Source organism: Diospyros lotus, chromosome 12 (assembly GCF_014633365.1).
Source record: "Diospyros lotus cultivar Yz01 chromosome 12, ASM1463336v1, whole genome shotgun sequence".
Taxonomy (NCBI): Eukaryota; Viridiplantae; Streptophyta; class Magnoliopsida; order Ericales; family Ebenaceae; genus Diospyros; species Diospyros lotus.
Window position 1 is genome coordinate 16,359,220 of NC_068349.1, and position 16,287 is coordinate 16,375,506.

The 16,287-nt window shown below is 32.3% G+C and overlaps 1 protein-coding gene and 1 long non-coding RNA gene across 2 annotated transcripts; both read left to right on the forward strand.

The window, feature by feature from the left end:
* The first annotated feature begins 4,515 nt into the window (after positions 1 to 4,515).
* Positions 4,516 to 5,928, forward strand: LOC127787074 (thaumatin-like protein). Its single transcript, XM_052314930.1, has 2 exons — positions 4,516 to 5,065; positions 5,291 to 5,928. Exons 1-2 carry the CDS (start codon positions 4,830 to 4,832, stop codon positions 5,724 to 5,726), a joined length of 672 nt encoding a protein of 223 aa, XP_052170890.1. The 5' UTR covers positions 4,516 to 4,829; the 3' UTR covers positions 5,727 to 5,928.
* Positions 5,929 to 14,736: 8,808 nt separating this feature from the next.
* LOC127787075 (uncharacterized) lies at positions 14,737 to 15,691 on the forward strand. Its single transcript, XR_008020100.1, has 3 exons — positions 14,737 to 14,865; positions 15,157 to 15,217; positions 15,489 to 15,691. It is a non-coding gene; the product is annotated as an uncharacterized LOC127787075 (long non-coding RNA).
* Positions 15,692 to 16,287: the final 596 nt, after the last annotated feature.

Here is a 16,287-nt window from a genome sequence, read left to right on the forward strand (position 1 = left end):
TGTAAAATTAATAATGAATTTTAAATACATGAGTTTTTCAATGCTAATCATGGATTTTTCATTACATTATTATGTGAATATTAAATATTTAATTAATCCGTCAATCAATTAAAAATAAATACTATTTATGAGTAATATGAATAGACACTTAAACTATTAATTAAGTCATAGAAAATTATTTATTTATATAAAATTCTATCTTTATATAATATACAGTAGAATAGTCTGCAAATATTTCTTCCCTCCGAAAATCTACCAAACTATTTTTTACATATAAAATTTGTATTAAACTTGCATAAATTTTTCGATGCTATTAATTAATCAATCAAAAATAAATATTTTCTGTTAGATCTTCTCATCAATTAATCCGTCAATCAATCAAAAATAAATATTATTTATGAGAAATATGAAAAGACACTTAAAGTATTAACTAAGTTATGAAAAATTATCCATTAAATAAAATCTTATCTTTGTATAATATAATAATATATAATATCTTTATATATATAAAAGTAGGATAGTCTTGAAAAAAGAAATTTTCCCCCCAAAACTTGCATTAATGATTTGCAATTAATACTTATTGCATTAATAATTTATATTTTGTAATTTGCATTAATAATTTAAATATTTCAATTGTTTTAAAATGATAAGTAGTAATTTGAAATAATATTTAATTAATCCTTCCATTAATAAAAAATAAATACTATTTATGAGGAATATAAATAAACACTTAAACTATTAGTTAAGTCCCATAAAATTATTCATTTATATAAAATTCTATCTTTATATAATATAATATAAACATTATATATTTTATATAATCTTTATATATATAAAAGTAGGATAGTCTTGAAAAAAGAAATATCCCCCAAAATTTGTATTAATGATTTGCAATTAATACTTATTGCATTAATAATTTACATTTTATAATTTGCATTAATAATTTAAAATTTTCAATTGCTTTGAAATAATAAGTAATAATAAAATTTTCTCCCAAAACTTGCATTAATGATTTGCATTTAGTATTTATTGCACTAATAATCTACATTTTGTAATTTGCATTAATAATTTAAAATTTTCAATTGTTTTGAAATAATATGTACTAATTATTGTAAAATTAATAATGAATTTTAAATATATGAGTTTTTCAATGCTAATTATGGGTTTTTCAATACATTATTATGTGAATATTAAATATTTAATTAATTTTTCAATCAATCAAAAATAAATACTATTTATGAGGAATAGGAATAGACACTTAAACTACTAATTCAGTAACAGAAAATTGTTCATTTATATAAAATTATATCTTTATATAATATAATATATATTATATTATATAATATATAGTAGAATAGAATGCAAATATTTCTTCTTTCAAAAAATCTGCCAAACTATTTTTTACATCTAAAATTTGTATTAAACTTGCATGAATTTTTCAATGCTATTAATTAATCAAAAATAAATATTTTATGTTAGATCTTCTCATCAATTAATCCATCCTTCAATCAAAAATAAATACTATTTATGAGAAATATTAATAGACACTTAAAGTATTAACTAAGTGATGAAAAATTATTCATTAAATAAAATCTTATCTTTATATAATATATTATATGAAAGTAGAATAGTTTGCAAATTTTTATTCCCTCTAAAAATCTATCAAGCTGTTTTTTACCTCCAAAATTTGTATTAAATTTGCATGGGTTTAATGAGAAATATTAATAAACAATTTAAACTATTAATTAAGTAATAGGAAATTGTCCATTTATTTAAAATATTATCTTTATATCTTTATTCTATATATATTTATATAATATTAAAATATGATAGTCAAACAAAGTATTTTACCAAGTATCAATCAATGGTGAATTTTTTCCCTAAAAAACTTGCATTAAATCAAAGGTAGTGATTAATTAATTATTAATTACTTTAATAATTATATTATACTCTTAAAAATGTGATATCTTAACAAATTCATAAAAAATTATTTAAGGTTGTCAAATGTTTGGGTTTTTCAATACTAATTAATATTTAAGATATCACATTTTTAAGACTATGGAAGAAATCAAAACTCTTATTTTTAAAATTTTATTATTGTTGAAAAAACTTATTCTTACTCATATTTAAGAGTTTTAATTTATATTTATAATTATAATATAATAAATAGAAAATAACAAATGTCTTTGAATAAATATATTATAGATTTTATAATATTTATTTATAAATAAATACAATATAATAAATAAAAAAAATTTATAAGTATTTTATCAAGTGAGCTACTTAATATGTTAATTATTCTTTATTACATTAAATGACAGTACATTGAATTAAAAGTGTTTTCCATTAGCATATTGAATAGTGAATAATTAATTAAATTAAAATTTGATAAATTATTAAAGATTAAAAAAAATTATAATTATCAATTTTATTAAAATAATAAATTTATTTTTTTATTTTTAAATTAAACTCTCCCGTGTATCACATAGGTTGACCACTAGTATTATATTAAAGTATAATAGTTTGCAAATTTGTGTTCCCTCCAAAAATCTACCAAGTTGTTTTTTACCTCTAAAATTTGTATTAAATTTACATGGGTTTTATGAGAAATATTAATAGACAACTTAAACTATTAATTAAGTCATAAAAAATTATTCATTTATTTAAAATATTATCTTTATATCTTTGTTCTATATATATTTATATAATATTATAATATGATAGAAGTATTTTACCAAGTGTCAATTAATGGTGAATTAAAGTAGATTAGTTTGCAAAATAGAAGTATTTTGCTAAATGCCAATCAATGGTGAATTTTTTCTCTCAAAAATTTGCATTAAATCAAAAGTAGTGATTAATTAAATATTAATTACTTTAATAATTATATTATAGTCTTGAAAATGTGATATCTTAACAAATTCATAAAAAAATATTTAAGATTGTCAAATGCTAGGGTTTTTCAATGCTAATTAATATTTAAAGTATCACATTTTTAAGATTATGGAAGAAATAAAAATTCATATTTTTAAAATTTTATTATTATTGAAAAAACTTATTCTTACTCATATTTAAGAGTTTTAATTTATATTTATAATTATAATATAATAAATAAAAAATAAAGAACGCCTTTGAGTGGATATATTATAGATTTTATAATATTTATTTATAAATAAATATAATATAATAAATAAAAAATTTTGTAAGTATTTTGTCAAGTAATCTACTTAATGTGTTAATTATTCTTTAACACATTGAATAGTAGTACATTGAATTAAAAGTGTTCTCCATTAACATATTGAATAGCAAATAATTAATTAAACTTAAATTTTAATAAATGATTGAAGATTAAAAAAATATATAATTATTAATTCTGTTAAAATTATTTAAAATAACAATTTTATTTTTATTTTTTTATTTTTAAATTAAACTTTATTATTTTTATAAAACTAAGAAAGTTTTGAAACATTCAGTTCACTCCCTCTTGGGGTGCATACTCCTACATTTCTCAACAAAGTATGGATTGAAACACAATCTGTTTAGTATTAGTTAAGTATATGATAGGATCAGTTATAATATTTTATTTGAATAATTTAAATACATAATCAAAGATCGTACATCTACTTTACTTATTGGATATAAGCAAGAAAATATCTACATAATTGATCTAAATGATTTAATATTAGCAAATGATAAATGTCTATGTATTATGTTCCAAAAGGAGAAAGTTGCATTTTCTGATCTTATAAAACTCTTGATATAATTTTATTCTTCAATTAAATGGCAACGAATTAAATATCTGCCAGTGCTTGGTTACTGTTACTAGTTGTCACTTTATCAAAGGAGGCGACGCATGGCTTTTGGATGGCTGAGATCATTTCGATCATCAATTAGTCTTCCCCTCCAGCTGCTCCATTATTTCAGAGGTAGATATGGCTCTGAAAATTCAACCCCAATTATTTTATGCTTTTGTTTTTCCATGGAAAGTCATCATACTTTTTATTATAAAGGATATACATGTACTCTTTTTTATATAAAGGATATACATGAACTCTTTTTTATCCTTAAATTTTAGTGTAAATTATCAAGAAAATATACTTTTTATTATATTTTTAATTTTTAATATTAGGTTTTAAGACTTTTTATTTATATTAAATCTCTTATTATTCGTCTATCTCCATCATTTTTCTCAAAATCTCCTGTCACTACTATAATTATTACGCTTTTAAAGAACTATTTAAAAAGAAGATATGATGGTACAAATTTAAAAAAAAAAAATTAAAGCCTAAGTCCTAACATTACAAAATAAAAGTCGACATATAAGTGAAAATCTGTAGAAAGTGAGGTCTTTTTTAATAATCAATTCTAAGCTTTCATAATTTTTATAAACTCAAGATAGCATGTGATTACAGGGGAGGATATAGGAGGGGCCATGGGACTGGGCTATATTAATGTTTAGTTAAGGTTGGGCAGCCTAAGTTTATATATAAATATATATATATATTAATGTTTAATTGGGGCTGGACCGTGCCAGCCCCCGCCTACATCCGCCCCTGTGAAGGTCTCGCCTCCGCATTGAACAAGTCATGGTTGCCTTCCTTATTTCCGTGGACGAAGGTGTCGGATAAGGCAACGCAGCGTTGTATTGACGTGCCATACTATCAAGCCAAACAGACCGTAATCTATCATCAGCCTAATTTTCCGGGAAAAGTAACTGCGTATTGGTAATGCATCCAAGAATCACCGTTGTCTCTGCTATAAATACCAAACCATTTCTCCCACACCCACAATCACATAAACATATAATAACCAAAACCCACTCCGCATAAACAATGAATCCATCTCTCACCCTTCCCATTTTCCTTTCCATCCTCCTCTTCGCCGGCGCCTCCCGTGCCGCCATCATCAACGTCCTCAACAACTGCCCGTACACCGTGTGGGCGGCGGCGGTACCCGGCGGTGGCCGCCGCCTCGACAGGGGCCAGAGTTGGCAAATCAATGCCCCCTCCGGCACAACCGGCGCTCGCGTTTGGGCCCGAACAGGCTGCAACTTCGATGGCTCCGGCAGGTGATTATAATTTCTCTCATACACACACACACGTTTCACTTCACGAGCACTTCACTTTCGCTTTCAATTCGATGATATTAATACTAGCTATTTAATTGTTGAGAGGAGAAATTTACAAAAACACCCTCGATTCGAGTTTAACAACATGGCAGGGCTCTTTAGTAATTTAAATATTCTTTCTTTAATCCTTTCTACTAACACAACAACAACGACAACTTACAACAGGGGCAAATGCCAGACGGGGGACTGCAACGGGCTGCTGGAGTGCCGCGCCTACGGCGTGCCGCCCAATACGCTGGCAGAGTACGCCCTAAACCAGTACAGCAACCTGGACTACTTCGACATATCGCTGGTGGACGGGTTCAACGTGCCCATGGAGTTTAGCCCGACGTCGAACGGGTGCACTCGCGGCATCAAGTGCACGGCGGACATCGTGGGGCAGTGCCCGAACGAGCTGAAGGCCCCGGGGGGCTGCAACAACCCCTGCACCGTTTTCAAGACGGACCAGTACTGCTGCAACTCCGGCAACTGCGGGCCCACCAATTATTCCAAGTTCTTCAAGCAAAGGTGTCCTGATGCTTACAGTTACCCTAAAGATGACAAAACCAGCACCTTTACTTGCCGTACCGGAGCCAACTATAAGGTTGTCTTTTGCCCTTAAAAATGTTCTCTATATATGAATATTGAACGTATGTATATTGAATAAGTGGGTTTCGATCCATATCCTTTGATGAGATGGGATTCAAAGCTATACATATATATATATGGAAGAATAAGATGTAGCTGCACAGCTGGCTGCGCTGTGCTCATGTTCTCTGCAACCCAGCATTGAAATAAACCTAATGGGACAAGAGTTTGTAGTATTTCGTTTGAATGGATTTCGTTTTGTTTATATTTTTCTAATCATAATTCACTTCTTCAAGCACGAATATATATATATATATATACATAAACCAGTTGAATTGTTAAATCGAATCAATATTCTTCTATTATATAATTTTTAGAAATATGACATCAGATAAATAAAATTTTAAAATTTATATAATGGTCTCTAGGTAATAAAATTAATGTTAATAGTTAGGGAAAATTGTAATAACAATAAAAGATAAAATGACTACTTTACCCATCATCCTCTTTTCTCTCTCCATTCATTTTAAAAAAAAATAAAAATAAAAGATAAAAAATCATGAATTCACTCAGTTTAGTATTGATGTATGACGAACCTAAATCTAAGTTCTAAATATTCATCAGAACCAAACCTATATTTGAACATACATGAGATATATATATATATATATTTATGCAATTGACGTCTTAAATCAAAATGAGTTCACTATCTCTGTATTTGGATTCAAATATATATAGAGGGTTTCACCCCCTCTCAAAGAGAGTTTTTTTTTTTTCTTTTTTAATATAGATGTATTTTAATTATTTATAAATATTTAATTGATATTAATTAATAACAACAAAAAATACAATATGATTTTAAATTTCAAGGATACTGCATCTAATTTCCTTTTAAAATTATTGTTGTTATCGAAGAGTTAACGTTAAGATGATGACACTTTTGACTTTGTCATGGAAGCAAAAGCATCAACCACGTGGATGTGGTATGGGAAGGCTAGACTAGTTGGCGGTCGGATCACGCCAAATTGATAAGGTTTGACTAATTGGTTTGCATGTTTTCCGCAGCACATTTAATTACTTCTCACCAAACAGTGCATAAATCTAGGACTAAACCGAGCATATGCACACACATATATATATATATATATTGTTGCTAGTCCTTCAATATTTAAATTTTGGGTAAAGTATGCATTGCAATTTACAAGTTTAAGATAAAAAAAACAAGATAAAAAAAAATATACAAATCTTATCAATTTGACAAAATCGAGAACAAAAGCAACGGAATTGAGGGCAATTTATACTTATAATTTATTTTCTTTGCCAGAATCGAGGGCACAAGCGACGGAGACTACGCAAGGAGGTCATCACAAGATAAAAAAATAAGAGTATTTTGTGACTTATAAAATATAGACACTTTCTTAGTTTTGCTAATGATAAAGTAATGTGTCAAGACTCATATTGAACCAAGGCCTATTTTTTAAAAGAAAATCCAAAAACAACGAATAAAGTAAAGGAGAAAAGTTGCAAAACATTCAGGAGACTTTTGGATTGGGTGTAAAAGGATTTAAAGAATATACAGAATAGACTCTTTGGAGAGAGTTCCTCCTTGCACATCAATGGCAGCATATCAATGACAAAACACAGAAAAGAATTAGTAAGTTTAATTACATATGTAACACCCCCTTCCCCGCCCGACCTGACTTCCCAGAAAGACCGAGAGAGGAAGTGTTAGAGCAACCACAAGAGGCTTGAGAGCCAAATGACAAACATCCACATACTCAAGAAAATTTACTTTCATACATGAAACATCAAACACTTTCATTATAAATTCATTCAAGGTTCCAAAACAAACTTGAAGTATTTACATAACATGACAAAACATTTGCCCCTTTCTCTTACATTACTTGCCCTAATGAGAACGAAAAAAAAAAAAACATGCACACTGACTCCTCAAAAATCCGCTCCCATGATCTTTTGTTTGAGAATGCCTTGGCACACACATCTAACCATCAACCCTAATAGGGCTCTCCTCAGCGATCCCTTTACCCTTACTTGGAATGGTGAAGAATACAAGTATGAGCCACAAGACTCAACAATAATAAAATAATAAAAGTAGTATAGCTGAAAACATGGCACGGGGTGGGTATGGTGGGAGATAATTAGTACAGGTAGAGCAAATCATTTACATAACTTTCTGTAACACCCGAGATTTTGTTTATTTCCTTTCTCGGTTCAAATATGTAATATCCAAGAACCTTCAATTGTGATATATACCAGGGATATTTAAGTTCAGATATATGATGAAATGAGACATTTTCAACTGGTTACGAAAATTCTAAGACAAAAACTTAGTTTTTGAAGTAGTGGCAAAATCGTAAATACTAAGTCCAGGTAAGAGCGAAATTCTTGGAAAACTCGGGCACAAGTGTAATATTGGTAAACTAGCCAAAATATCAACCAAAAATATCAAGGAAGAAGAAGAAGCTTGCATTGGAAGATTGAAGAAAATTCAAAGTTGTAATAATTACTAGGATGGAAAATGAGCAACTTGGAGGCCAAGTAAAATCTTGAGGATTTGGGCACTTAAAGGCTATTTAAAGGGAAGGAATTAAGGCCACGAGAAGCTAAGAAAAGAGGAAAGAAAGCAAGTGCAAGGAAAGAACAAAGAAAAAGCAAAGAAGAAAGGAAAAAGAGACTTGATTGGAAAGTGGACATCCGTGAAGATCTACCATAACAGTCTTCCAATTGGAGAGGTAAGTATGATTTCTTTCTATAATCATGTATAGGACTGAAATAGGAGTCCGAAGGTTCAAACGGAAGTTGATTCGGAGTTAAAATGAGAAAGATATGGCAAAAATACTAAAGGGTGTCAAATCTGCCCCCAAGATGCGAAAATAGGCGCCACCTCTTCTTGGGGCGCGTGATGGCGCGTGGAGACCCCTTTTTCCATTATATTTCACATATGAACCCCTTATTTGATTACCTACAATCCAATATAAGATTACATGATTTTTAGTTCACGAAAATACGCATTTTGTCTACAGAAATACAAACCCAGTAAGGTGTGAAGCCTTAAACATTCAAATCTTGTCCAACCAAGTTGAGGTAAGTACATTATGAACTATTTATGATGTTTAAGCATGCCCATGAATTATGTTATGTGGTCCCTCATGTTATGTTATGTTCAGGCAAGTTTCGGGGACCGGAGCTCGGTAGCGCTATGCACGAGGGTTCGTGCCCCCGTAGTTGGTGGAACCTCTCATGTCTCCATATGATATGTTATGTTATGTTATGTTATGTTATGTCATGACTTGTTTAAATACATATGATAGTTTTCTTGTACTTACTGAGACTCGCAAGAATCTCATCCCATATTTTTCCCCCCAGGTGATTATGAATGAGGAGACTGGAGAAAGGACGTGGAACATGGTGGCTCCTTTAAAAAGGATTTATGAAAATCTAGTGGCTATTTGAAGATAAAATTTAATAGTCAAAATGATGTTTCTCTCTTCTTGTATTAGAAAGATTTTCAATATTACACTCTTATGATAGATGTACACTATTGCTACACCATATGTTCTTAAACCTTATATAAGTTTATGAACAGAGCCAAGTCTCATTTTAAGTCCGGTTTTCTCGGTATGGATGCTATGATATTTGCTAAGTCATTCTCTCTTCTATTGAAGCCATGTTTTTAGTATCAAACTTTATATTTACACGAAAAATACTCTGAATCTTATTATGTTCAAAACTTTACTTAAGTTTATTAAAGTTTTGTTTCTCAAGTTTTTCGTCTGCGCTAAACTTTGAATTTCATATGGATATTATTATTGTTAATCATGCTCTTAAGATTACGGGTGTCACATAGTGGTATCAGAACAGGTCTACTTTCCTGTAGACTCACATTATTATAAAGGAAAACTTTTAGTTTTGGAAGGATTTGTAAGAAAATTCTTTTCATGAAAACCACCACGACCTGTCCAAGCTTCCAGTCTCCAGGTATGTTATAAGAATTGCTATGCTTATGAATACCATGTTTATACCCCATAGATTATTCTCATGAGAGCATTGTTCCATATGATTATGCAGTTATTCTCTCAAGCTATATCCATGAGCATATGTTGTTATATGTATGCACACGTATGAAGCTCATGTTGGAATAAGTATGTGAGAGATATGATTTTTATTTTCCATTCATTAGTATGTGATTCTTCCGCTAGTGATATTGCTTCTACCCAAGAGTTCATGATTATAACGGAAATACTTGTTTAGGAAGGGCTTAATAGAATGAAAGCAATTAGGAATCAGGTCCATCAAGAAGAGCTTGCATAATGAATCCTAATTAAACATGAATCTATTGTTGAGTTTATTGATATGTGTGATCGCGCTAAGGGCTTTGTCAAAAAGACCTAAACTGTCTAAGGCGAGCTTGGGACTTAAGTGGTCCATGTGACCCCCTTCCTTACCTGGAAGCTCTATAGTTGCATGTTATATATATTGGTAGATGAAACGATGGACTAACAAATCATAGTAATTCATGAAAAAAAAAACCTCCCTAGTCAGAGGATTTCTTGAAGGTTTGGAACCTGATCTCAAGAAAACAGATTTTGTTTAGAGACAAACTCAAATGGAGGCAATTTGGAAGTACTTATGAGGATGTGGATGGAGGCTAAGAAGAACTAGGGAATCAAGTATGGGCATCTGATTGTGGAATTAAGGATAATAAGTGTTTCAAAGTCAAGGATTCCTTAAGACTTAAGGGCGTGAAACTGAGCTATAACATAAGTCGTGATGAGCCTAAGACATAGCTAAGAAGGGATTAGTGGAACATCCCTATGACAGGAGATTAGCCAAGTATGGTTGGAAATATAAAATTACCCCTCAAGTTGAAGTAATGAGATAAGGCTTGAGCATTCAAGATGAGCAAAATAGTATTCTTAAGACTCGACTAACCTAAGAAGTGAGATAGAGAGCTAAAGGTAGGAACTAGCTCGTAACTTGAGGAAATGATTATATCTAAGGCTTGAAGTGACACTAGTCGGTTTAAGAATAAGGTCCAGAGCACAGGCATGAGTATGAAATGGAAAAATCCCTAGCCGGTTGAGTTGGAATCTAGAAGAGCCTGAATTTCGAATGAATGGGTTAAGGATATAAGTAAAAGGACTATTAGCTAAGCCACCATTCATGGAGTAATGGATAAATCAAGACCCTTATTCTGATACTTAAGGTTGAGCAGGACGACTAAGGTCGCAAGATTTTTGTTGGATAATGATGTCACATAATGAGGAGACCAAAGGTGTGAGGTGATATGATGGTCACCCTAGTATCAAAATGATAAGACATTTGGTGTCTAAGAATAAATTTGGTGGATATAAGGAATTCGGTCAAAGTACTAGTGGTGGCAATAACAGGAACACAAGGCACCCACAACTATGATGGTTAAGGACCACAACGAAAAGATGTAAGTAAACCTAGGATAAAGGTCAAGAAGATCGAAAGACTAAGAATTGCCCAATCGAGGATAATGATCCAAGCTAGCTACTTGACATCTCAGCCAACTAACTTAGAGATTTTGAATTGAGAAATAATGAGACGACTTAGGTGGGCAAAAGAATCAAATAAGGGTTAATACCCAATAAAAAGGATAGGACATTGGAACATAACAATGGATCCTTACAGAAAAGGAATGCTTGAACTCATAAGAGGAAAAGTTGACAAGGTGTGTTACAGCCAGGTCAAAGTTATGCACACAAAGGCATGTATGGGTGGAGAGTCTTTTATAAACCACGTAATGGAAATAAATGAGCCCGATGATTGTCTTGGACCATGGGATGATCATAAAGGCCTAGGCTCGGTGGGGAATGATCTGGTGTACACTCCACGAGTATTCTTTGAGACTGTGGGGAATGATCTGGTGTATACCTCGTGAGTTCTCACATATCAACAATTGTTCAAGCTCGATGGGGAATGATCTGGTGTATACTCCACAAGTGTTCTTTGAGACTCCAGGGAATGATCTGGTGTATACCTCGTGAGTTCTCAGGTATTAGCCATCACAGGGAATGATCTGGTGTACACTCTGTATGGATGGCGTAGTGTTTCTCATGTTTATACTTTCATAGAGGATTGTGTTTCAATGGAATTGGTAAAGAATTACGACTGCAAAATTCATTACCACCTGGGTAAGGTAAATGTGGTAGCTCAGGCTTTGGGTGGAAAGAAAATGGGCCAATGAGCAGCCTTAACAACATAAAAACCTTTGTGGAAAGAATTTAAGTAGTTAAGCCTCGAGATAGTTGCTACACTGTCTAGTTCTAATGTGCAAATGGCAACTTTGTCCGTCCATCAGACCCTCCATGATTGGATTAAGAGCCGCCAGAAGAGAGATCAATATTTTGAGTATGTTAAAGTTGAAATAGGATTGATTGGAGGAATGGCCCATAAAGTAAGTGTTAAGTTGAAAGATAATTATGAAACGAGATGCCAGAGACATGTAAGGATTGAGGAACCTCTAACTAGTTGTGATGGACTGGGCATATGGCTATGACATAAGACTATAAAAGAAGAAGGGTACACGATCTAGTGTAAATCCAGAATGTGAATGAAACTAGATGGACTACTAATAACCCTAGATGAATTCCAGTTGATATTGAAAATTCTAATTAATGATGAAATATTTGGTTAACAGATCATAGAACTTGTAAGGATGGCAATAAGAGCATAAGGTTCCATTGTATGTATGGTAAGTTTAGAAATTGAATAAGATTGGATTCCTGTAAAGAAATCTAAAGTCTTATGAATAGTTAGGGCAAGGATGCACAATCTGGTTGAGAGTTGTCCTAGAAAAGAAAAAAAAAGGAGGATGAGTATGAAATCATTTGAGGAGTGTTTTAGGGATCTTGAAGGAAAAGAAGCTATTTGCAAATATGCAAGTAAGTATGTGGTTATTTGATAAATTTTGGGGAAACTAGTGGAATTGTTGGAGGAAGTTAAAACCCCTATGTACAAATGTTTTATTTAAAGTCTTAAAAAGGTTATTGGGTGCTAAGGAGATTATCTAATTATCAACTTTCTTTACAAAGAAGTTTTGGGAAATATGGAATCTTTATTAACAGATATTTTACAAAAAACTTGATGGATCTAGGTCTCAAGGATTTCAGGAGATTATTCTGTAAGTCAAATTATTTTATGAGAATTTTGGAGTTCAAGGAATGTATGCAACCAAGGTCATGAGGACCCTATGTCAATTTGAGGATCATAAGAGCATAATAAGATCTTAGAAAGACATTGTCTATAGGAAATTTTGGGATTCAAGAAATTATTTGAGTTGGAGTGTTGGCATCACAATTTCTCATATGTATCTAAGGAAAATAGGCATTTGGTGTACATATGAGCATTAAATAGATATGTAGATATTTGGTAGATTGATAATCAAAAGTTGGGAAATTTATGATAAGGTGCTTTGGTTATCAATTGGTTATGAACATTTCAGGATTATCCAGTTGTTATACAATTTGGGGATTAGTATGAAAAAGGCTCAAGATGGACAGAATAGTTATGCGGATAAAAGAAGAAAGGATTTGGAGTTTACTATAGGTGATAAGGTATTCTTAAAGATTATGCTCAGACCTTGGTATATAGGTCCACTTGAGATCTAGAAGCAGGTTGGGAATATTGCTTACCAGCTAGCCTTACCACCAGAACTTTCAGTAGTACGTGATGTTTTCCACATATCAATGCTTAGAAAATATGTCCCTGACCCAACTCACGTAATCAAGCATCAACCAATGGATATCCAACAAGATCTAAATATTTGAAGAGGCGCTAGTACGCATTCTAGGATTAAGAAGTACGGAAGCTTCGCAATAAAGAAATACCATTGGCCAAAGTATTAAGGCAACAACATTCAGTCAAAGAAGCAACTTGGGAGCGCAAAGACGGGATGCGATCCAAATACCCCCAACTGTTTGATGACCTCAACTGAAGGTAATTTCGAGGACGAAATTTATTTTAAGAGGGGGAGAATGTAACACCCGAGATTTTGTTTATTTCCTTTGTCGGTTCAAATATGTAATATCCAAGAACCTTCAATTGTGATATATACCAGGGATATTTAAGTTCAGATATATGATGAAATGAGACATTTTCAACTGGTTACGAAAATTCTAAGACAAAAACTTAGTTTTTGAAGTAGTGGCAAAATCGTAAATACTAAGTCCGGGTAAGAGCCAAATTCTTGGAAAACTTGGGCACAAGTGTAATATTGGTAAACTAGCCAAAATATCAACCAAAAATATCAAGGATTAGCCAATGAACACTCTCCAAGTGTCCTTGTGAGGTGGAAGCATCCTATTGGGTGTTTAAGAATAAGATCAACGATGACGTGGCACAAATCTATTGGCCAGATTTCAATTAAAGTCTTAAGGTGGCTTATCTTGGAAGTTGTAATAATTAACTTTGCCCCAAAAGTCTTAGAATGGCTTACCTTGGAAGAAAGAGATTGGCTTACACTAGAAGCCTTTGAATGGCTTAGCTTGGAAGTTGTAATGATGAACTTTACCCTAAAGTCTTTGTAATGATGAATTTTACACAAAAGTCTTGGAATGGCTTAACTTGGAAGACTTGACTTGGAAGACTTAAATTGTAAGAATTGTATTGGCTTACAAAAGAAGTAGAGACTCATCTTGGAGGCCACGTGAGAGTTTGGATTGGAAGAGAATAGAAGCTTGTATGGGAAGCTAAAATCAAAGAAAGAAATATTCAAAGTTTGTAATGATTAGTCTTTATCCTAAAAGTCTAAAGTTGGAAGGTTAGGATTGGCTATGATTTAGCTTGCAAGGGAAGAAGATGATAAGGCTTATCTTGAAGGTGTATTTGGTGACCTAGGATTGGAAGAAGAAGAAGCTTGCATTGGAAGATTGAAGAAAATTCAAAGTTGTAATAATTACTAGGATGGAAAATGAGCAACTTGGAGGCCAAGTAAAATCTTGAGGATTTGGGCATTTAAAGGCTATTTAAAGGGAATGAATTAAGGCCACGAGAAGCTAAGAAAAGAGGAAAGAAAGCAAGTGCAAGGAAAGAACAAAGAAAAAGCAAAGAAGAAAGGAAAAAGAGACTTGATTGGAAAGTGGACATCCGCGAAGATCTGCCATAACAGTCTTCCAATTGGAGAGGTAAGTATGATTTCTTTCTATAATCATGTAGAGGACTGAAATAGGAGTCCGTAGATTCAAACGGAAGTTGATTCGGAGTTAAAATGAGAAAGATATGGCAAAAATACTAAAGGGTGTCAAATCTGCCCCCAAGACGCGAAAATAGGCGCCACCTCTTCTTGGGGCGCGTGATGGCTCGTGGAGGCCCCTTTTTCCCTTTTATTTCACATATGAACCCCTTATTTGATTATCTACAATCAAATATAAGATTACATGAGTTTTAGTTCACGAAAATACGCATTTTGTCTACAGAAATACAAACCCAGTAAGGTGTGAAGCCTTAAACATTCAAATCTTGTCCAACCAAGTTGAGGTAAGTACATTATGAACTATTTATGATGTTTAAGCATGACCATGAATTATGTTATGTGGTCCCTCATGTTATGTTATGTTCACGCAAGTTTCGGGACCGGAGCTCGGTAGCGCTACGCACGAGGGTTCGTGCCCCCGTAGTTGGTGGAACCTCTCGTGTCTCCATATGATATGTTATGTTATGTTATGTCATGACTTGTTTAAATACATATGATAGTTCTCTTGTACTTACTGAGACTCGCAAGAATCTCATCCCATATTTTTCCCCCCAGGTGATTATGAATGAGGAGACTGGAGAAAGGACGTGGAACATGGTGGCTCCTTTAAAAAGGATTTATGAAAATCTAGTGGCTATTTGAAGATAAATTTTAATAGTCAAAATGATGTTTCTCTCTTCTTGTATTAGAAAGATTTTCAATATTACACTCTTATGATAGATGTACACTATTGCTACACCATATGTTCTTAAACCTTATATAAGTTTATGAACAGAGCCAAGTCTCATTTTAAGTCCGGTTTTCTCGGTATGGATGCTATGATATTTGTTAAGTCCTTCTCTCTTCTATTGAAGCCATGTTTTCAGTATCAAACTTTATATTTACACGAAAAATACTCTGAATCTTATTATGTTCGAAACTTTACTTAAGTTTATTAAAGTTTTGTTTCTTAAGTTTTTCGTCTGCGCTAAACTTTGAATTTCATATGGATATTATTATTATTAATCATGCTCTTAAGATTACGGGTGTCACACTTTCACTCACCCACCCATGAAACATTATGCTATGAACGTGCCATACATCATGCAAGTACATGCTGGTAAACACATATGGCCAATCGGCCCACATAAAATAATTATACATACTAGTCTACCTTTGAATATCTGCCATCTGAGAAATAGAAATAAATCTCGGGCCCACATAATTTCACCCATGGTCATCACCACTGGGCGTGCTCCCAGGTCACCCAAAAAGCGTAAAACCCCAGTCAGACATAAGTCTTTTGGTTTTGGGGGATATATCCCTCGGAATCATCCGTCTCGCGCGCATTAATGAACCACGCAATGCAATGCAT

Coding starts and splice junctions, on each gene's coding strand:
- LOC127787074 (XM_052314930.1), top strand. CDS start 4,830: ATGAATCCATCTCTCACCCTTCCCATTTTCCTTTCCATCCTCCTCTTC. Junction 5,066..5,290: donor AACTTCGATGGCTCCGGCAG/GTGATTATAATT, acceptor AACTTACAACAG/GGGCAAATGCCAGACGGGGG.